General features: G+C 43.6%; 1 protein-coding gene across 1 annotated transcript in view; it reads right to left on the bottom strand.

Moving 5' to 3' along the window:
• The window catches only part of LOC135873590 (dynein axonemal heavy chain 5-like), a 283,929-nt gene that overhangs the window by 35,769 nt on the left and 224,313 nt on the right, over positions 1–23,847 (bottom strand). The window contains exons 68-72 of the mRNA XM_065398212.1: positions 22,574–22,738; positions 16,563–16,830; positions 9,942–10,063; positions 8,971–9,318; positions 4,798–4,986 (exon numbers count right to left, since the gene is read on the bottom strand). Coding sequence (XP_065254284.1) covers positions 4,798–4,986; positions 8,971–9,318; positions 9,942–10,063; positions 16,563–16,830; positions 22,574–22,738 — 1,092 coding nt within the window. The remainder of the gene's footprint in view (positions 1–4,797; positions 4,987–8,970; positions 9,319–9,941; positions 10,064–16,562; positions 16,831–22,573; positions 22,739–23,847) is intronic.

The raw sequence follows: 23,847 nt of genomic DNA on the forward strand, positions 1-23,847 counted from the left end.
GTTTGCCACTCTGATTTACTGCCTCCACGACCAGTGAATTAGGAGTGGGGTGGGTAAAGAGAAATTCAGGCCCTTTTGCCAGCACGTACTATTTTTTGTCCAACCTTTTGCAGGAAGGAGGGGCTGTGGCCAGATGGTTTTCACGGGGTCCATTATGGCAGTGTTAATAGGCAGTGCGATTTTTGCCGATGGGGACGCCTGGAGAATGTCTGCTACCCTCTTGAAAAGGTCTGAAAGGACTTGAAGTCATCCCCCGATGTGGGGGTGGTGGCATGATTGTTTCATCTAGATGAAATATGTGTAGGTGGCACGGTGTCTCCTTCAGGTGTATCCTCCTGCTCTTCTGGGCCTCCTCATGCTGAATCCATTGGTGAGGGAGAGCAGGATGTTCTGGAGACTGGTGGGTTATGCGGTCTAATGTTCTGGGCCCTATAAGTGGCCCATGGGTCCCAGTATGGCGAGTTGGGTAGGAGAGCCATAGGAGGTGGCAGCCAGGATTGGGGCTGCCAGGCTCGCGTGTCTACCAGTGGCTGGTGATGTGAGGGTCCAGCTTTAGGAGCGGAGTGGCGAGGAATGTACAGTCCTGAGTCGTCATCCTCCTCCTCATCACTGGAGAGAGGTGTTGCTGAAGCCCCTGGGGTGATGATGTGGCTTGGTTCACATCTCGCTGGGGTACCGTCAGTACCGAATAAGGGGGTCCCTGGCGTAGAAGAAACTGCCAGGTTCGCCTGTCTGGTGAAAAGTTGCGGTACCAAGAAGCTCGGTGCTGGGGATGGCAGCGCAGTCTGAGAGGAGAGGGTCAGAACTATCGTGCCGAGGTCTTGCTGAGCTGTATATGTGCAGCAGATGGCTCCATTACACTGGTCAGTGCTGGGACGTTCTTCGGCACGGTCAGTGCTGAGCTAGGGAGCTTGGCTTTAGCTCATGCACCTGACTGAGAGCCTGCCCGTACCAGTCCTTGGCTCCTCGGGAAGTCTCAATACCGGACGTTCCCGGTGCCTCTCAGTCCGAGGCTCTCGGTGCCATCAGTACTGGGGCAGATTTTTCACCAGGAGACCGTTTCTTTTTAGGTGGATCTCACTGTGGCGATGAATGAGACTGGTGTTTGGTCGCCTTTTTAGGGACAAGGTCCTCAGAAGCAGTCTTGGTAGTGGAGCCCTGTCTGAGGCTGCTGCTGGCGACTGTTGGTCAAGAGGCGCCCTGGACTCTGGATCGGAGGCTGGCCTGAGAGATTTCTCCATCATGAGTAATTTAAGTTGGAGGTCCCTGGCCTTCAGTATCCTGGCAGTCAGTTTTTTACAATGGAGGACACTTTTGGCGAATATGAGTCTCTCCGAGACGGCGAACGCACTAAGCATGGCCGTCTGAAATAGGTATTGATAGCCTGCAGGTCAGGCAGCATTTAAATCCAGGCGAACCGGGCATGACTGAGGAAGGTCCAGCTCTGGAGAAAAACAGGGTAGCCCATTTTAAAGCAGTCGTCACTGGCGGAGGCCTGCCGAGTGGCGGGAGGGTGGAAAAACTACACTAATTTTTTTTTTTAATATGGAAGAAATTAAAAGTAATGTTAACCGAAGTTAACTAGAATTGAGAGGATAAAAGAAAAAAGGAAGGAATATGATCTATCTATGGAGTTGAAGGGGCGCTGCTGTCGCCCTGACTCAAGCCAAGGGCGGTAGAAAAGGAACTGGGGGTCGGTTGGCTGTGCCTGCTAGATAGCTGCTCGGAGCAGCGTGAGACGGCTGCTGCACATGCGCGGCTAACCGGGGCACTGCTGCTACAAATCTCTGATTACAAGCGCAGGGCACCAAGACACCTATAGTGGAGCACCCACAGGGACACGCCTCGAAGAACTCTTTGTTATCTGTTACGTAAGCCCCTGAGCGAGGAGGACTGGAAGCAATAGAACTCTCCGGCTTCTTCTGTATGTGAAATGGGAAAACTGAAGGGGATCTTATGATTTGCAAGACGGTTTCAATTGTTTATTTGTCACTTGTTTTGATGTAATCTCATAATGTGTTTAAAGTTGTATTTGTGATAGCTTGTCACCCTTGGGGTGCAGTCTGGGAGCTGTGGGGACTATGGCGCCCCTCTAAGACACACAGCTGGGTTGGGGAACCAGCCAGCCTCACCCAGGCCCTGTTATCCCCCAACACAACAGCAGGTGGTGCCACTCACCCAAACTGGGCTGCCCGAGTGGGATCTGAGTTACTACAGAGAATTCTTTCCTGGGTGCTGGCTGGTGAGTCTTGCCCACATGCTCAGGGTTTAACTGATCACCATATTTGGGGTTGGGAAGGAATTTTCCTCCAGGGCAGATTGGCAGAGGCCCTGGAGGTTTTTCGCCTTCCTCTGCAGCGTGGGGCATGGCAGGGCCGCCCGGGGGTGTGTGGGGGGAGCGCAAGTGGGGCAATTTGCCCCAGGCCCCTGGCCCCAGAGGGGCCCCCACGAGAATATAGTATTCTATAGTATTGCAACTTTTTTTTATGGAAGGGGCCCCCAAAATTGCTTTGCCCCAGGCCCCTGAATCCTCTAGGCGGCCCTGGGGCACGGGTCACTTGCTGGAGGATTCTCTGCACCTTGAGGTCTTTAAACCACGATTTGAGGACTTCAATAACTCAGGCATAGGTTAGGGGTTTGTTACAGGAGTGGGTGGGTGAGATTCTTTGGCCTGCGTTGTGCAGGAGGTCAGACCAGATGATCATAATGGTCCTTCTGACCTTAAAGTCTATGAGTCTATGAGCAGACACGGGCCAGTTTTCCAGCTCCCCAGGCACGCACCCCCCTCTGGAGTATAAACCCAAAATTATACCATCTTGCACTGCACAGGGATCTGTACACTGTAAGCTCATTAATATATACAGTGTAAGCTCATTAATATGTCTGCCCCCCCATGTGAAGAATGTGTTTGATGTTTAAACAAAACCGCAAACTAAGCCTAAAATACTAGAAAGATTGGCTATGACTTAGCAATTTCTCACCCTGACTGATGATACAAGCAGGCTTGCAGATTTTCAAGGCACAAGCTGCACTTGCTTTGCAGCTTGGGCTCCTCACCCCCATTCCAAGTCCTTTTCCTTACGAGCTTCTCTTAGGTGTTGAGTTGTGGGGGCGTGAAGAACCACAGATGAGGTCACTCTCTGCCTTATACAGCTTTAACATATGGCAGGAACCCTTTGTTCTAAAAACAGTTCCCAGCCAGTTTGTGGAAAAATATAGGTACCCAAAATGGAGATTAGTGTCATGTGGTCTGGTCACATGCCCTTGCATGCCCTGCTGATTCATAGCAGCCATTACTTACAGGCTGTCTGGAGCGTTCTCAGGAAGGCTCACCAGGTAGGGGATAAGCTTCTCCTAAGGCCTACTGTTTCTTCCTACTGGCACATTACCTTGAATAGGCCCTTCTCCACCTACTATCTAGACTGGAAGCATCTTGCCCAGTGGACATGCCCAGGTGTAACTACATTTGAAATATAGATACATAGTAAATATTCATAATTTTAGATACAAAAATGATATATGCATACAAATAGGATAATCATATTCAGCAAATCATAACTTTTCCTATCACACCTTACATGATGCATCTTGTACAAAATGCATCATAAGTATGCCATAATCATAACATAATAATATTACTAGGATGAATATGGGGTGTAGTGTCACAGTATTATTTGAAGATACTTTAAATTCTGTTTTTATGAGTGATGTTCTACTTATCTGAAAGGCTATAGGAGAACATCAATATATGAAGAGGCATACACCATGGGGAAAATGGGTCAGTTTGTTCTGATAGTCAGTGAGCTCAGATCAGGTAGCTGCCCCAGATGGATAAAGAAGAAGGCAGGGGCTCTATCAGAGGCTCTTGCTTTGTTCTGGGCTTTCAGATTAGTGCAAGAGACTACAAGCTCATATATAGTTTGTGGTTTCTACTTTCATTTTATTACTCAATTAGATGTTTGTCTTTTTCTCTACTAAAAAGTGGGAGTCTTTGGGAACCTGGTAACACAACCAAGTATCCAGTGAGTGGGAAGAAATACCATTATATTCAGCTGTTGCTAAACTATGTTGCTGCTTCATTCACAGCATATCTAGAATCTGTCCCTTCCTGTCTATTCCCCCGCCAGAGTTCTTGGCCATGCCTTACCAACACAATCTTCTCTCAGATCTTCCTGAAACACATTTCCCTTCTTTACAGACTATCCAAACTGTTATCTTCAAGCTCTTCTTCCTTGCTTGCTGCTCCAGCTCTTTTCATGTCCCTCCACTCATACCACACCCACTTCCTCAATAATTTAAAACTCATCTAGATTATTAAAGCTCTGCAGAGCTCTACCCTATGTTTATCTCACCATTAGTCACCTGCCACTGTGGCAAGCATATTTGGTATGAGATCCTGCTTTTGCTTGCTAAATAAGGAGCCATCCGCACCTATGACACTACATACAAATGTTAATGTAATAAAATAAAATAAAATAATAACAATAATATCCACTTTCTTTTATTCAAACACAAATGGAAGACTCACCACCAAGTCCAGACAGCATATCACGTTAGTGTTTAAATCCTATATAACTAACCAATATTTCTTCATATGTAACTTTTTGATGTATATACACTTTAGATAATAAACCAGAACACTTATACTTCTAATAAAGTGTGAGTTATTTCATTAATTACTTAAAATACATGTGAGTTAAACAAAAAAGTTGCACAGAAAAGTGTTTCCACATGAATGGCATATATAAATAATTCATATGTATCTATGCAGCAGTGTCTTGCTGTATATATTTGTACCTCATGAGGGATGTAGTCTGGTGGCAACTTCTCCAGCATCTCATCAGCAAGACGCTGTACCATTGCTTCTCTGGTTTCCCCTCCTCCACTGCCGCTGTCTTTAGGCTGAATGCTAACTATTGTGCTTAATGTCTCATTAGCCAAATTAGTCTGATAAGTTATGTCTGCATTAGGGTGAAGTCCAAATACCTTAAGATAAAAAAGGATACAATAAGAAAAAAAAATGAAGAATTATGTCAAAAAAATAGAGTGCTCTTGTTAATACACTATATTGATTTTTTAAAATATATCAGTTAATAGTCTACACAAAGGAAAAAGACAAGGAAGCAGATCCTTAGATGGTGTAAATCAGCATAACCTCATTAAGGTCAATGGGGTTACACTGATCTAAATCAGATAAGCATCTGGATCAAGTTATACAAAAAACTCTTAACATGTAAGCCCTGAATTAATGCGCACCCCCTAAAACCAGCCAAATCACCTTCTCCATTTGTTTCAGAAAATGCTTTCCTTGACCTATTCATTGTAACAGAAAAGTTTCTAGTGACTACAGTACTGACTACTTCAATATCTCAGTCATGTGAAAGATATGCACATGTATGGTATTGTACAAGTCATAAATATTAGTAATTATGATGTTTCCTTTATCATTACTTTTCCACCATTTTCCGTTTCTGACCCCCCTAAATTGTCTTCCTTTTAAATTTTCTCTTTTCTCTCATTTATTTGTTAGGAGTGGTACTGGTGGATCAGGTTTCTAAAACATGGACAATAAAAAACAAAACCCACACTGTATACCATATATATTTGAAAGCACCCATACAGATGTTATGAACAGAGATATATTCGGGATGTGTTATGTTTATCTATTTCTGGTTTTAAGTCTTTTTTTCCCTGGATGTGAAAACCTAATTATTTTATTTAGTCTGAAAGAGGTATAGCATGAGCAGTGACCTATGCCCTCCCCTGCTTCAGTCCCGACCTAAAAACAGCAACCATAAAAGATAACAACAGTTCAGACTTCATGCTCATTCAATCTTTGTATTCTCTGCTGAGACTATCAGTAAGTCTTTAACTGTCCATTTGGATGGTGATTCTTGTACACCGGGAACTGAACTGTGAACACCAGCTCATTTCATATATACAGAAGACACTTCTAATGCTTAGTAATTAATTACTCTAAGAATAAAAGGCATAAAAACGATTAAGTTTAATATTGTTATGCCTGCAACTTTAAAAATTCAGAGACAGATCTTCAGCTGGTGTAAGTGGGTGTAAGTGCATCAAAGTCAATGAAGCTGCACCAGTTTAAACCACCTGGGAATCTGGCTCTGAAAGTGTTATTGTTTTAGACCAGGGGTGGGCAATCTATGGCACGGATGCCAAAGGTGGCATGTGAGTTAATTTTCAGTGGCACTCACACTGCCCAGGTCCTGGCCACCGGTCCGGGAGGACTCTGCATTTTAATTTAATTTTAAATGAAGCTTCTTAAACATTTTAAAAACCTTATTTACTTTACATACAACAATAGTTTAGTTATATATTATAGACTTATAGAAAGAGACCTTCTAAAAACGTTAAAATGTATTACTGGCACACGAAACCTTAAATCAGAGTGAATAAATGAAGACTCAGCACACCACTTCTGAAAGTTTGCCAATCCCTGTTATAGACCCAGTTCTGCTTGGAGACACAGTGTGTGCACACAATTCCCATTGAATTAGGCTCCAAGTAGGATTTAAAACATATTTCACAGATAGGACTTGTACAGTTAATACAACCTACGTATTTAGAACTATTAGAAATATGTGAAAGAGTCAATGCACAGTATTACATCTGTATGACTATCATGGAATACAATAAACATTTGAAGATTAAAGATGTTCATGATTTTTTGACCTCCTTTGTTGAAGAGAGTGAGACTTTCTCTGGGCAAAGAGATTTAGGATATGGCTGGCAGGAACCATATCATCTTTATCATTTTAAAAACAGAAAAGCTTCATTTTTGCTAAAGAGAATTTGTAGCAATGCCTCTGTCCTAGTTCAAAACAAGAGAAAATGTCTCCCTTCGTGTATGTAAATTATAGTACTTGACTGAGGGCTAAATTCATCCCTGGAGTAACTTCACTGAAGTTATAGAAGTTACTCCAGGGATGAATTTGGTCTTGTGTGCATCTTCGTGCATGCATGGGAGAATAAAGAAGAAAACAGAAAACACAGTAATATTATCCTGGGGCAGTTCAGTGTCCTTAATCCTCCTGGACACTAATCTAGAAACCTAATTTAAAGGGAGTTTTGGGTGTATAAGGAATCCAGAATTGTACCCCTTAGTTTTTCAACTGACTGGAGTTAAAAATCCAGCTGTAAACAGTCCACACCCTCCTGTCTGAAATCTAAGTGCATTTCAAAGGGATTTCTGAATTCAATAGCTCTCTTCAGAAGACAGTGTTTATTCTGATTTACTAATGCAAAGGTTGAATTTCATCAAAGGAGCAATGATACAGCAGTCAGATTTATTCAATCTGTCTTTCTTAACCAAAAATGGAGATAGGATGAAACAAAAATTATACTGTCTTGACTAATACAATATCCTTCTTGGATCAGAGAAGACTGAGCTTAAAAGGTCAGGGGTTTCCAACAGCTATTCAGAAGGAGTTTGGAGTGACAGAAGGACGTTGTCACTTTCCTCGTGACCTGTGAGAATCTGGGTCAGTCTTTTGAAGGAGAAAGAGATCTTTGCATATTCAGGGTTTGATCCTACACCGCTGAAGTGAAAGGCAAAACTCCCGTATATAAAAAACACAAATCTGGATTGGCAGGCACCAAAACACTGAGAAAATAAGCCTGCAAATTCTGAAGCAGGCTTCAAAACACTGAGGAAAAGCAGGTGCAGGAGCCAGAACTGAGATCTGGGAAAGAGCTGAAGCAGACGGGATGCAGTTCCTGTGGTGACCTGCTTCACTGACTATGATCAAAATGGATCCACTGGAATGTTGTGAGAGCAGCATTTACACTCAGCTGGGGAAGGTGCACATCAGCCAGTAAGGAGTTTGGCTTGCACCTACCCTGCTACTGCCGCCTTAAGGATCCAAAACCTTCATAGCTAAGGGAGTTGCATTAAGAAGCTAAGACCCAGAAATGAGAATCCTGGACAGATGGTGGGTCAGAATCTCACCCAAAATCAATGGAGCTAGGGGATCTGACCCAGTATCTTTAGAGAGATGTTTTATCCAGAGCTTTTCCACAGTTGCTTCTGTCCCTTCAAGAACTCAGACGATGTCATCTATTTTTGCAGCTCTTTTGCAGAATCCCGATAGTCCATGCTGTATGTTTGGAAGTACCTCTCTTGGAATTCCTTTCTTGGAATTAGAAGAGGAACCTTCAGTTCTGGATTATACCACTACAAAGTAAAAGTCAGGCTTTGCCTACAATGGGCTTTTTGCACAGGATAAACGGCACTGGTCTGAGCCATTAGTGTAGTTACGCTGCACTGTGCCCACATTAAGTTTACCTCATTTTCAAACCAGCGAGCCAAACTGGTGCAAGTCACAGTACAATTACACTAGAGATTTGTGCCAATGCAGCTATCTCAGCGCAGTTACACTAGCTTAGAAAAACACCAGTGCAGACAAAGCATTCATGGATCAATCCATCAATGCTAACCTGCATGGAACTTGGAGGGAGGAGCCCAGGTTGCAGGAGGGAAGAGTTTGGAGGAGGCATCAGGAAACTAATCTGTGTGCACATAGCTAGGATGCTTACTGCAGTTGCAGGATCTCTGCAAACAGTTCTCTTAATAAAGAGCTAGTTTAGTTTTACAAGTATGGAGTCCTTTCATGTTATTACCTAGCATGTGGTGGTCGTGCATGAAATAGTCTCAGAAACAAGTCTGTATATTCGGTGCACTTTAATTCCAATAAATGTTATCTTCAGAGGCATTTGTAAACCTCATAGTACATCCATTTTTATTTCAACTTCAACTAACAACTCCCTGTCCTCAAAATGGAACAGGCCCAGATGATAACAATGGCTTGTTAAGTGAGAACAATTGTTTTCATTTTCATAACGTCTGTTGTCTGAGCTCTGCCCTGTTCCATATATGGATGATTTAAAAAGTCTAGCGCTTTAATTAGTATAACTCTCTTAATGCTTTAAAACTTAAAACATTTTTACCTCAGGTGTATCGACAATTGGCAGCTGCTCTATGTGCTGGAGATAGTCTTCAACTGTCTTGCCTTTTGGAATAATGTAACCTTTGTAGAAGCAAAATTTGTCAGTAAACATACTCTCTCCAAACCACACTCTGGCAAATGTATTTAGCAACATTTTGTCAAGGTCGTCTGTTACACGGCCACCATACTGTACTTCTCCAAGCATATAGCGAACACAGCTCCAGTTCACCCCACGCTTAATGTCAACCTCATCCAAATGATTCTGAATAAACTGCACACTGGCTGCAAAGTCTGCTTGGTTAAATTCATAAGGGATGTTCCAGCCCAACGGACCAAACTTTCGTCTTTCCTAATGGAGGAAGATGTTTAAAAGGGTGAAGTTTAGTAACAGAAATTCTACGTATAAAAGCATTTGTGAAATATACTAAAAATGCAATAATCCACCCACCATCAATGGACATTAAAGGGACACTGAGCTTGATTCTAACTGTGCTTACTCCACTGACTTCAATAAAACTATTCTTGATTTACACTAGTGTGAGAACAAAATCAGTCCCAGAATTAATTAGCTGGAATCTTATTTTTTTAATATAATACATAGGGAGAGGCAAAGGAGCATGTATTACAAATGACTGGATAGAAATATTTTCATAATTGTTTTTTAAAAAGTTCAATGACAGCCACCTGATTAATTCCTGAAAAGATCTTTCATGCAGGGTGAAGGTGTATATTATCCATTTTCCTCTCCGGTGTCTCCTAATGGAGGGATATGATCAGTGTGGGCAGGTAAGTTCAGTATTGGGGGTATCTTTCAATCTAGGGGATGGGTGAAGTTTTTTGGCTGTTCTCATTTTATATGTCCAATTTTGCCCACCACGTTATTTATATTTAACACAGTTTTCAAGTTCTTAATTATATTCTCCTTTATCAAATATGGTTTATAGTGTAACTGTAAGACAGTTAATTAATAACCTGAACAGTTGTATGTAGAAATGCCACAGCATATAACAATGGTTTCCATTGGGGCATATTGCTCACTTCCAGCTGTTCCTGAGTAATAGCAGAGTACGTCCGCTTTAAACCAGCCTTTACACCTAAATACATAAATAAATAAAAATCACATTGTATTAATAAAAAAAATGTATAGTATCCATATCTTGGAGTTTTAAGATTGGTCTGTTGTAGCAGATTGCCTTCTATGAGAAATGATTATCCCAACACAGAGTATATGTTTTTCTATATTCTGAACAACCATTTTGAATCACTGAACTATTTATCATTTTGATACAGTACCAGTCAACTTACATTTTAGATATTATGCTTAGAGGGACAGGCTTAAACCAAAACATTCGATCTCAAATGTGAGAGTGTCAAAAATTCAAACACAGCTCCAGAGCAAAAAATTTTTTAAAAAAACAACTCTATTTTTAAAACCGGCTGACCCTACATTGCAAACCTTGCAGTGTTTGAAACCAGGATCCTAGTCTAAATTTTTTAGTGGAAGCCCATTTCTAATTATGACACTTAAACGTTACCATCCTAAAATATGAATTTGTCCACAAATGAATTTGTCCTCATACCATTTTTTTTCCTCTTTGGAGGAGGAATTGATCATTTTTAATAGTCTATAAAGAACCATTGTAGAGCTAATCATCATCATCTTCAGCAGCAGCATCATGGCTTCTGTTTTTATGGCATAACAAAATATTATTTAGCATATCAGAGAAAAGTTTTTTTATTTTATTTAAAATATTTAAAGTGTGACCTTCTGAATTAAATGAAACAAAGGACATCTTTGGGTAGGAGCAGTGATGCCACAATCTAAGCAAAGCAGCAAGGTGCACTTGCTCAGGCATGGGCCTGGGAATCTGCAGAGCTAAGTTCTGTTCTCAGCTCTGTCACTGACCTACTGTGTGACCTTGAGCAAATCACTTAACTTTGCTACACCTCAATTTACCCGATGATTAAACAGGACTAGTACTATTTACCCACTGTATGGCATTTTGATATCAATGAATGAAAAGGTCTACATGAGTTCCAAGTCTCGTTATAATTGCACATTCTCTGGCTTACAGCAATCATGCAGTAGGCTGATATTAAGAGCATTCAAAACAACGTTCTGCTGCTTGGACTGCACAGGTATTAATACTGCTTTGATGTTGCCAATCTTGTCAAGCAATGGAAGAGAGTCCCGAAACTCTGCAGCCTAATTTCAGTTAAATGATGATGCTCCAAACCTAAATTAAGCTCAGGAATCTTGAAACAATTGTTCATATTTAATCTAATTCTAAATATTAGCTATGACTGTAGATATATAAATACATACACAAGTTAAATATACAGTTATATATATTCTGCTAACCAAGAAAGCCATCCACCATGTCCTATGAAATACAATGATACATATTAAAAAGTGTCGTGGTTCCAATTTTCAAAGACAGGGTGAAATCCTGGCCTTACTGAAGACAGTGGTAAAATTTCCTTTGACTTTGATTTCACCCCGGGGCCTTAACAGGATGTAAAAATCCCACATTTGGCATATAGGCACCCGAAAGGCCATTTACATCAGCACCTAACTGATGAGATGAGCATCCGGCCGCCGTGTGTGGATGTTGTACTAAAGTATCCACATTTGTTCATTGGGCTTCCTAACACAAATCTGTACAAAGGGCCAGAAATACTGTAGCATGAATTTTTAAAGGCAGGTTTCAAATACAGTGAAGTAAATGGCTAAGTCTTAGACTGATAAAGCCTGAAAACTTCCTTTCTATGACACTGAAAAAAACACCAGTGTCATCTGCCATCCTTTACAACTTTTCCAAAATATATTCTAAAGGTATTAAAGGAGAATCAAAAGAACCAAGACAAAATTATCAAACCACAGTATTTAATAGCACAGTGTACTGGCAACCTGGGACAAGATCTGAACAACATTAAAACAGTTTATATTCTACTCAAAATTAAATCATTATCCATAACACATCTCTGAATATTGTTAAAATCAAATTGCAGACTGGCTACAACCTGCCTTATAAAAGAACCAGGCTGTCATCTGAATACAGACAAATGCTCTAAAACGATGCAGTATATTAAAAACTACAAAAAAGAACCTAAACCAGAAACTTGGGTAACTGCCCTTGTGAGTGAAAATATCTGGGCTCACTCCATAAATCAAACCACGCTGTCTTTCAGACAGATCAGAAGCAAAACATTTAGAATTCTTACTAACTCACCAGAAATGTAAATAGTGAAATAAGAGGCTTAAATGACTGAGGGATCAAATTTGACCTTGGATACATATTCTCAAGCTCCGACTGACTTCAATAATTGAAACAAGCTGCAACACCTACATATAAATGAAAAGCAAACTATTGCACAGTGCTATGGTAGTGGAAGAAAAAGGACTAGAGAATTGCAAGACAGCATTGCAATCTAGCACTCAAATAAGCCTAGGTTTGACAACCGCTTCCTGCCATTGACAGGGTCTGGTCAGCTCCTTTCCCATCTTATCCCAGCAGCAGGCATTAGGCAAGTGGCTTCTTTAAAGGAACACTAAGGGGTAAGCCTCTTGTGCACTCCCCTGAAAGATCCTTTCCTGTGCTAGCAAAATGCCGTTGGGTACCCACACATGGCTGACAAAACTCTGCTCCCCTTCCTGCACGTCTCTCAATAGAGGACTGACTTCGTCCCTAAAACACCAAGAGCCAGACTGTAGTTGGCTGTTGCACATGTGCGTGAAGAGGAGAAGGCATAAATAGTCTTTCCTCAACCTTGCCTCCCTGCCTCCAGTGCAGAGATCACCCACGGTTGCCATTCCTGCACTCTCCTGAGCACAGGGACTGCCTCCTGTTAGTGCCCCTGTGATGCAATGCACTCATAGACAAAGCATGACCATGGCTTAAGAGAGGCTCATTCGAGTGATAAGCCTCTGCACTGCCTCCACGCATGCCTTGGTCTGAAAGGCAGAGTCTGGCCCTGAGTGAGAAGCTGAGGTTTGAAAAGGGATGTAATGCTTAAAAAATTCACCATAGCAAATAGGCTGCAACAGGCAGCTCTCTCGAGATCTTCACTATGGCTTAATGACATGTTTTCTGTGAATTTAGTAAAAAGCAGAAACTCAATAGCAACAGTGTAAGGGAAAGTCCTATAGGATTTCATATACTGCATGCACATCTCTACACTTCATATTCTCTTAGCCACATGTAAATGAACCATGGAAACAAACTGATCTGCAAAACAAAACTAACAATAATCATTGTATGTACACTGGGGAGGAAAACATCCATGTGACATATGATGTGATGATGCCAAAAGAATCCTCATTCTCATTCTGATTCTCAATACACACATTCAGGAGATATTCATCTTCCCCAGCAGCTGCACTGTTCCTCTCTGCTCTTTCCCCTCGCTTGGTTAATTTGTGCCAGTGTCTTTTTCAGCACGAAGGAGGTTAGAGATAATGGAATTGCCAAGTACAGCAGTGTGAAAAAATCTACACCAAAGCATAGGTTCTGGAAGTAGGGGTGCCGGAGGTGTGGCAGCACTCCCTGGCTTGAAGTGGTTTCCATTATATATAGGGCAGACAGTTTTGCTCAGTGGCTTTCAGCACCCCCACTATACAAATTTTTCCAGCCCCTATGTACCAAAGTAAAATTATATTAAAAGTTGCCAAAATTTATGAGAAGCGAGAGAGTTAGTTTCAGTTTATTTATTAATTTGTGTTTTCTGAAGAAACAAAAGGTGATATCTTTGCGGGCAAAAAAAGATATGTGTGAAAATGGTAACTGTTGCCTCGAGACAAATACAGTAACTCCTCACTTACCGTCCTCCCGCTTAACGTTGTTTCGAAGTTACGTCGCTGCTCCATATGGGAACATACTCGTTTAAAGTTGTGCAATGCTCCCTTATAACGTCGTTTGGCTGACTTTACAAGGGAGCATTGCACAAGTTCCTCTTCTCCGCCTCCTCCCCCTCCCTTCCTCCCTCCCTCCCAGCACTTAGGACTTTCTGGGAGGGAGTGAGCGGGGAAGCTGCTCTCCCCTCCCCCCCCCCCCCCCCCCGGCAGGCAGGGCCACCCGGAACGCAGGGGCTTTAGGGGCTGCAGGGCTCTGGGCTAAGGGGGCCCCGGGGCCCTGGCCTGCAGCTCTAAAGCCCCTTTCGGAATGCGGCCCTGAGAACACAGGCCGGAGGACTCAGGAGGAACAGGGGCAGCCGTGCAGCCGGAGAGAAGTGGCGTTTTCCCCTTCAAAGCCGGCTGGAGAGAAGCGGCGCTTTGAAGGGGAAAGCGACGCTTCTCTCTGGCCGCTGGCTGCGCGGCTGCCCCTGCTCCTCCTGAGTCCTCCGGCCCGTGCTTGCAGGGCCGCATTCTGAAAGGGGCTTTAGAGCTGCAGCCCAGGGCCCTGCAGCCCCTAAAGCCCCTGCGTTCAGGGTGGCTCTGCCTGCGGGGGGGAGGAGGGGGCAGCTCCCAGAATTGCGGCCATGGGGGCGGTGCTGCACTGCACAGAGCCACCTGCACACCCCCTGCACCAAACAGGAGCTGCCCCAGGTAAGTGCTCTGCACCTCTTGTCTGAGCCTCCTCCCGCACCCCGACCCTGAGCGCCCTCCCACACCCTAACTCCCTCCCAGACCGTGCACCCCCAGCCCTGAGCCCCAGGGGTAAGCCAGGGGCACCTCCCCACCACAGTACAGTACAGTACTCTACAGTATATAATGCCTTTTGTCTGCCCAAAAAAAATTTCCTTGGAACCTAACCCCCCGGATTTACATTAAATCTTATGGGAAAATTGGATTAGTTTAACATTGTTTCACTTAAAGTTGCATTTTTCAGGAACACAACTACAACGTTAAGTGAGGAGTTACTGTATAAAGAAATTTGAGATTTGTTACAGAGTGCAATGTCACCAGTTTTGGCAAGAAAACTCAGATTCAGTGACAAACATTAGCCCATCAAATTCGCAAATTCTTGTGAAAATTCCTGTTTTGACATGTGAATATTTGTATATAAAAATATCTTTCCATCTTTCAGCATAAATCAGTCCCTCATTCTTAGCACAGAAAGACACATAGAAAAATGCATATTTAGGAATAATATCATCTCCTACAACAAACGTAGAGTGCTTCCTGTTAGTCAGGGTTGGGACCCAGCAGGGAGACGATGACTGATTCCTGCTGAGGTGACTCAGTCTGGCAGGTGGCTTATTAACTCCTACTTCCACGTAAGGAAGAGGCAAGTGACTCTTTGGGTAGAGGAAACTTGGATCTATGGCAGGAAAACTGGTGACAGCCAAGCTTAGGGAGAAAGTTCACCCTGAGGTTAATGATTTTATTATTGTTATTATTTGAAGTACCAATTCAGCCAAACCCCAGGAACGGAATAAATTTGGATGAGATGCTGTGGGCCAGGTTGCCCCCTCTCACATTATCTCCCTGGTGATGATCACCCCAAATTGTCTGTCCCCCCAAAAGGTAAACGCCACTGGTGTCAACATGTGCCCCTGCAGCAGCTCTGGCCACTGGTCCTCCTGTGACACCCAGATTCCAGTCAGCACAGCGGCTTCCAAGGACTAGCCCCAGCCACATCAGCTCCCACAGACTCTGGGTAGGATCTGCAGAAAAGTGAATGAAGCCTGGGGCTTTGTTAACTTGTGAGTGTAATCTTTGGGGGGCTAGAGTGGGGGATGATGTCTGTCCTACTAGCCCTTTCCTTCTGACTTTTCCCCGTGCCTGCCTGAATACAACCTCTCCCCCCAGCAGACCCTGAACCACACAGAGCCTCCACAGGGTGTAAGGAGGGGAACAGTGTTGTGGAGGGGTTGAAGCCCCCTTCTAGGCAGAGAGGGAAGATCCATGGCTGCAGGAACCCTCCTTGCATGTATCTATGTGGAAACAATCCGGCCCAATATGTATAGTTTCAGTTCAGAGCAGGGAGGGGTTCTAACTTACCATAAAGATTTCTATAAACAGGAACATAATATTGTTCTCTAATGAAAACACCATTCTAAATCAGGAGGGTAAATTATAATGAACATAAATACCCTGGAAACTTAAATATCCCAGGATTAACTGGTGGTAAATACTTATGATCTGTGTTTCCAGCAAGATACTAATTTTGTAACAAGCCTCAAGTTCCACAGCCATCCTTCATTGGAAAATATTTCATTATGAGAAACAGCATCTGTATATTACTGAAAATTCTGGCAGTTTTGGATGCCTAAAGTTAGGCACCTACATTTATTTTTAAGCATCTATGTACATAGTCTGATTGCAAAAGGCTGAACACCACAGCTCCTGTTGACATTCAATCCACTTATTCAGGCTCCAAAATCTACACTTAGGCATCAATTTTTAGCACTTAAGCTTGCAGATTTTGCCTAATATTCTTCACAATTTATTATATATTGAAACAACAAGATCACCAATAGTCTGTGTTACAAAATGAACAATGAAAATCTTCACAAAAACAGTTTAATGCTTCGTGCATAATGAAATTGATTCACACAGGGATGCATTTAGTTAACTGAGGAATAGGGAGAACATAGAGCAGCATTCAGTAATCAGTAAAAGCAGCAACTGTCAGAATGATTTTTTTTTACCTTGAGGTGGTTCATTAGTAAATTTGATAGATGACTGCAAAAGATTAATAGGAAATTTTGAATGGACCTCTGTAGTAATCCATGTCCTGAAACCCTCGTTCATAGATTCCGTTGTTATGATGGTGTCCAATAATTCATCAAGGAAATCCAAGCCCAGGTGGCAGTTCTGCAGAAGGAGCCATCCTCCATCTTGCATACACTGATTTAATAAGCGCCTTGCATGGATCTCCTGGCCCTGACCCATTGAGATGGCACGACAAGGAGTATTCTGTAAGAAAAAAGTAAATATCTTGTAATCTCTTAGAAATGATTATTAGTGTTGCTTATTATTTTTACAGCACCACAGGGGCTTATGGAACTTAACAGACAAAGAAATGAAATGTAAGGGGGCGATCTAGGCTGCTGCACTAAAGCTGACACCTCTGAAGATCTGGGTTCTGAACAGGCCCCTATGCTGTTCTCCCGCCCCCACAAGCTAAGAGGACACTATTTCTATGAACATGGTTGCAGCAGGATCCATGAAACACCCACCTTTGCTGCACTTCCCTTCCCCACAACTCTGTGGAAACCTTTCTGTGGTGCAACGTGGATAGGGAAGGAGGACTGGATGTAACTAGCAGTTTTCTGCTGGATGCCCCCCCACCCCTCCAGTTAAAGTACCACGGATTACTGTGGGCAGGGTGTGTAGTAGCTTACTGTTTTCCCCTTGTGACACTCTGTACTTCAATATAGCACTCTGGAACCCCCATATATAATGATATAATTATATGGTTTGTACAAAGTATGCCTTGTGAGCTCTCATTTAAAAAGTCTTGATGTGTTGAACATTAATATCCTGTTGAATTGTAGGTACTAATGTTGTATGTGAAGTTGTTGAAATATGTGCTAGGTGGGAAACGCCTACAGCCAGCCTTTCAGTGGCAACAAAGGAGCAACTAATACTGACAAGACAGATTTACATCAGGACCAGCCAGACGTGTTGATGGCCCATCAAGAAGAATCTCACTCTCTCATAGAGGGCATGTACACAATGGGGGCTACTTCCCCTCCACATCACAGCAAAGATCTTTCTAGCACCTGGAGAGAAAGTATAAATGAGGGTCAAGGACATCACCTCTTAGCCTCGCTCCTCCCCCATCTCAACACCTGGAAGATCGTTTGGAAGACAAAGACTTTGAACTGGGGAGATTGGTCCCAGGCTGAGAAGGAAATTCAGCCTGTGCATTAAGAACAATAAAGTGCCTGGAACATCCAGTGAGCTAAGAAAAGCTGTTTGATTCAAATCTTGCTCAGTCTGTTAAAGTTAGAATTTAGACTGCGATTCTATTTTTATTTCTTATGTAACCAACTTTGACCTCTGTGCCTAACACTTAAAATCTATCTTTCGGTAGTTAATAAACTTATTTTAATGTTTTGTTCTTACCAGTGAGTTTGTCTAAAGTGATTGGGGAATCTGCTCAGATTACAAAGGCTGGTGCATGCCACTTTCCTGTGGTGAACTAATTAATGAGCTTGCACTGTTCAAGAGAAGGTCTTGAGCAGTGTAAGACAGGACATCACTGGGGTGCAAGACATGGGGGCTGGGATCTCCCTGCGTACAATTCATGAGTGGCTTAGAGAGCATTCATGCAATTCAGCTGGACATGTCCCTCTACATGTTGATGGCTGCTTGATCACAGTGCCTGGAGGGGTTTGCTGTTTGTCACTAGCATAGCATTGTGAGAGACAGCCAGGCTGTAGAGTTTAAGAGGACTCATCAGTCTTGCAGTCTAGGTTGTACCCTAAAGGTATGTCACACCCCTTTATGCTATGGAAAATCTTCAGGAGGTGTGATGGATTTGGAGCAGCTCTGTAGTGATTTATGAATACTGTATGTTGACCTGGTTATTGGGATGTTTACTGTATGACCATATTGATTTAGTTTAATCAGGAGCTATCTGGGGAAAAAATGTAGGAAACGAAAGTGTGGCTCAAGATAAGAAGCGAAGCTCTGTGCATGGATGTCCTTGCCTCCAGGATTTATGGGGGGGCCAAACCCCTGCCACTAATGTGGGAGCAACCCTGCTACCCTGAGGCAATTAGAAAGAACCTCTGCAAGTGCAATCTTGTGGAGTTTTACTCCTGGGGGAATTCTGCGCCACTGAGCATGTGCAGAATTCATGTTCCCCGCAGCTTTCTCTGCTTCCCCACAGAAAAATGACTTCTGACAGGGAAACAAAGGGAAGTTGCAAGAGCAGTCGCGCACCACTCCCTAGCTGCGCAGGTACATCATTTCAGGAACCCGGAGCAGCCAGTGGAGAGGTAGATCACCGCAAAGTTGGGGACTCCCCAGTCTGTGGCTCCTACCATGAGCTGGGCTCAGCTGCTAGTCCCAGCTGGGCTGGAGGCAGAAGCAGATGGGACTTTCTCTTCTCCTGAAAGGAGTGGCTGGGGCTTGGTCAGACCCACCCCAAGAAACCTCCCCCAGCTGCAGGAAGCTCAGCATCCTCCCATGCTTCCTGCCCCCATTGCTCCTTAGCTGCGGGAGAGGGCTCACTATAGGGGAGCTGCTCCCTCATCCGCCCAAACCCCGTGCAGCTGGACCTCGCATACCCAGACACCCTCCCCCCCCAAGCCTCACCCCATACACCCAGAACCCCCCTAGCCCTCCATACCCGAACCCCACCTCATTGAACCTCAACCCCTGCATCTGGAGCCCCCAGCCCCTCTCCCTCCAGACCCTCACCCTTGCACCCAGACCACCCCCCACTGAGCTCCTTGCACTCAAACCCCTGCCCTGAGACCCACCTCCCTGCACCCCCCTGAACCCCCCACACCCAGATCCCCATGCCACTGACCCCCAATTAGCTTCACCCAGACCCCCACCCCACCAAGCCCCACTCCCCCCTGCAGAGACTCCCACATCCAGACCCCTCCGCTGAGCCCCAACCAGCCTCTGTGCATCCAGATCCCACCCACATCTAGACCCCCCACTGAGTTGCCTGAATCCAGATTGTCCCACACAGAATCCTCTCACCCCACACCTGAATCCCCCACACTGAGCCCCTCCACACTTGTATCCTGCCTGGTTCAGCCTGCCTGCCCCACACCTGTTGCACCTGGCACAGAGAGGCAGGGCCCCAGGGTGTTTCTGGGGCAGGCCCAGGCCTTGTGCTGTGTCAGGGTCGGATGCAGCCTCACCACTGAGTCCGTGTCCCCAGGGTTGGGTGTGGGGAGGCTGCAGGATGATCTCTCACCTTTGTGTAGCCAGGAGGGCTAGACTGATTAATCTCTAGTCTTCCTCTATCTAAGTGGCTACAGCAGAGACTGAGGCTAGGTCGGCACTACAGACCTATGTCGGTATAACGACATGTGAAAAATCCACACCCCTAAGCGACATAGTTATAACAATCTTAACCCCCTGTGTAGACAGTGCTATGTCAACAGGAGAGCTGCTCAGATGCAGTATTTTAAGTGCAGACCTGCCATTACTGGCAGCAAGGCAGGATGGAATGAGGCTGTCGTTGGCAAAATGGTAGGCCATGGAATCACAAGTATCACAAAGGCAGCCGAGAGAACCTATCCTTATATTGAAAAAAATCAACACCTGCAAGACCCCCCCCCCTTGTGACAATCAAGGTCCAGACAGGGGAGAACAGGGGGATTGAACCCCAAAGAATAAGCAGTTGAATCAACTGATTGTATACAATGTGTGCTATAAAAATATGTTGAGCAAGGTCTTTTATGAAAGCTTGTAATGTTCTAAACTTAGTGGTCATTATGAGATATGTAGACAAGCTGTGGTTCTGAATTTATGTATTTGTGTATATGGACAACTGTGCTCACAATTTGTGGTGCAGTTCCACCTCACTCCTCAGGGTGGAGGACAGGCAGGCAGGGAGGGGCTGCCTCCATAACCAGTTGAGACTAGCTCCGCACACCTAGCACTGTACCACCCAGGAAAAGACAAATGATGGGCCATTTGAGTTACTGGAAAGACACAGACATCCAAGCTAGAATTTCTCCAACTGAGAGTCACCATGCCCGAAGAAAAAAATATTGTGAACCCTTTTAAAATGGAAGGGGTTTGAAACGAAAGGCATCCAGAAACTGAAGGACAGTGACTTGGTGGTTGCTGTCCATGAAACACTGGATCCTCCCTATGCCTAAGGGGTATGCTGGGAAACTGTTCAAAGGCAATAGGTAGAAGAGGGAATGGATTAGAAAAGGGATTTTATCTAATATGGAAACGTAATGCCTGAGGATGCACATTTATGTTTATTTTCTGTGTAACTTGTATAAGTTTGCTCTCCCTTACTATTTCATCTTTGAATCCGTGGCTTTTCTATTACATAAACCATTTGTTTATTTCTACCCCAAGCAGGTCTCTGGTGTGCAAACTGAGTGGAGCTTATGTCTGGGAGACTGGTTTCACACCTCCAGGGGTTGTGAACCAGAGGGAGAAAGTCTGAGTGTCTTGTAGTTAATAGCATGGGGAGGACAGATTTGGGGAGACTCAGGCCTGGAAGGCCTGTTAGTGTCATCCTGCAGGGAGTAACTAGGCTGGTGGAGGCCAGGTTGAGACCTTGTGCTTGTGGGCAGGATACTGGTGTCAGGGGTCTGGACCAAAACTGCACAGGATAAAGAAACTGAGCAGGAGGCAGCAGAACCCCTTTCTGGTCTGGGTGATCCCCAAAATGTCATACCCCATCAGATCACAGTAAGGATCTTTATGAGTTCAAGGAAGAGGGTCTTCTTCTGATCCCTGGGACAAGAGTGGTAGCTTGAAGAGTGATACTAAAAGGTCTGGGTTTTATTTTGCTTTTAATTTTGAGATTGTCTCTTTCAAGTTACCCTTCAAATGCACTGCTTCCAACAAAGATACAGATCCTAGTCCCTGTCTCAGGGGTGTGTTCACAACCTCTATTTAAAAATAAAAAATTGGAACTAAGAAGATGGATGCCATATTCCCTGCTCACTCCATCTGCCTCCCTTCCCACCCAGCGATTGTGAGTTGGCTTCCTAGACTGTAAATTCTTTGGGATGGGGATCATGCTCAGAGTAATCCAACTTGTGTTCCTAAAGCTAGACCCTTAAATCTATATCATATTTAGGCACCTAAGTAACAGTGGCCTGAATTTCAAAGGTGCTAAGCACCCACAGGTTTGAATGAAGCTAATGGGATTTATGGGTGCTCAGCACTTTGAATATCAGGCCACTCTTACTCAATGTTTATAACACTATGCATCTTTATTTGAAAATTTTGGCCAGAGTCTCATACATCCTCATAGGCAGGCAGCATATGGGGATCTGTTATTCAGGTGAAAATTTCTTCTTGGTGAATTCATGTTTATATCTACATTTTGAACCATAAATACAAGGGACCACAACCCTTTCCAATGATACTGTGCTGTTGGTAAGCAATTTTGCATGTATCTACCAAGCAAATGTATTGAATGTTATGGTCTCCAGTTTCCTTTTGTCTTTCATCATTCACTGCAGTCACTGACACAAATGAATTGGTAACTGTGGCGTGTGCGTGTGTGTATGTACAGTTCTAGTTAAGAAAGGCGGGTCTGGTTCCCCAAAACACCCTCCACATCAGGGCATCGGCCAGGCTTCTGAGGAACATTTTCACAAATCTGTTCACCTGCTGGATTAATTAAACATTGTTCTATTTCCAACTGTAACTGCCATCAGTTCATACAATAAACAAAAGATAACAAGATACATCACCAGCATTGCTTTTTTCATGATATTTCATGGTGATCTCTGGCACAGAAACAGCTGTCTCTTTGTACAAACTGACTGGGAAAAGTAGAAATCTAACATTGCCATTTTTCTCACAGACCCAAAATCCATTTCCCAAGAACACAGGTATGAACAAAAGTGTGCTCATATGAATGCATGTGAAAAGTGACAAAAAGGGGTCAACTCACTGCAAATCAAAATTCAATTTCTAATTCAACAAAATATTCATCAATAATTTTTACCACCGTTCACGCAGCTCTACTAAACACGATTTAAGATACCTTTGATTTTGCAAGACGCTCTATATTTTCAGTGGGATCAGATCCCATAGATAAAAAGCAAGTCAAGGGTGTTCGACAGTCACTTTCAGTCCACATTGCTTCCATATCAAGAATAAATCCTTCTGCATATTTCACACTGAGAGATTCTGCAATGTAGTGCCGCGCCTGCAACAAACATTTCCAAATACACATTAAATAACCTTACTTGCATACCCTTACCCACAGCAATGTGTGTCACACAAACCCAATGTCTACTACCATGGAAACTGAGGAACCAGTCACAGATAGCCCTGGTGGACCGGATGGAGGAGCTAGATCAGAGTTCAATTTAACATAAAATATTATAGCTTTAAATGGAAAATTTCTTACCTGATGCTGTCCTTTCTGGGACTGACCTATTCCCAGTCCAAGACATGTGGGCAGCACCTCTCCTGCAAACACTGGAGGCAGCTCTGATTTTATCCATAAGGCGCTGGGCCTTGCCCATGCCCCTTCTGCCCTCATTTTACATGAGTACTTCCAAAGCTAACTTGAAAGAGTAAATTCTGATTGGGATATAAAACATAACCTTTTGGACAGTAATGCCTCTTCAAGTGTAGTAACTATATATATGAATCCTGAAGAGTCCCATTACAGAAGCACCTGGAAGGACTTATCTTTGGTGTGACTGCGCTGACAGGGAACTAAATTTTTCATTACAGATCATGACCTCTCCCCCAGTCCAAGATATGTGACTTAGTGAGCACATTAGGCAGACTCTGAACCCTTCTAGAATTGGTTTATCCAAAGCTGTATAGACTTTGGTGATGCAATTTATCCAGCTGGCAGTGGGAGATTTAGAAACTTTCAGACCCCAGAATATAGGGAGAAAAGAAGTGAATAGAGGTATTTTTTCTTAACTGTTCAGTTCCACAAAGGTATATTTTAACTGTTCCTCTCACATCTAGCATGTGCCGTGCTCTTTCTTTCAAAGGAAGAATGCTCTTCTATGATACATGGAATAAAGTGTTTGTAACGAATGTTTTTGCAGTATGCAAAAGGACCTTGTCTTCATGGAAGATGCAGTGATGGTCATCCCTTCTAAGACTGTAAATCCTAGAACAACTTCTTGCTGACTTGATTACAGCCTGGACCTTTCATCCTCCACTCTGCCATTGGCCAGGAAATGGAGGGAAATGCTCCTGAGGGTTCCCAGATCCTCCTCATGGAAGGAAGGAGATTTGGAAAGAATGCCAGACTCTTTCCCAAGTGATTCAGTTACACACTTGAGAATG

The sequence above is a fragment of the Emys orbicularis genome, chromosome 2 (assembly GCF_028017835.1).
Source record: "Emys orbicularis isolate rEmyOrb1 chromosome 2, rEmyOrb1.hap1, whole genome shotgun sequence".
NCBI classification, from domain to species: domain Eukaryota; kingdom Metazoa; phylum Chordata; order Testudines; family Emydidae; genus Emys; species Emys orbicularis.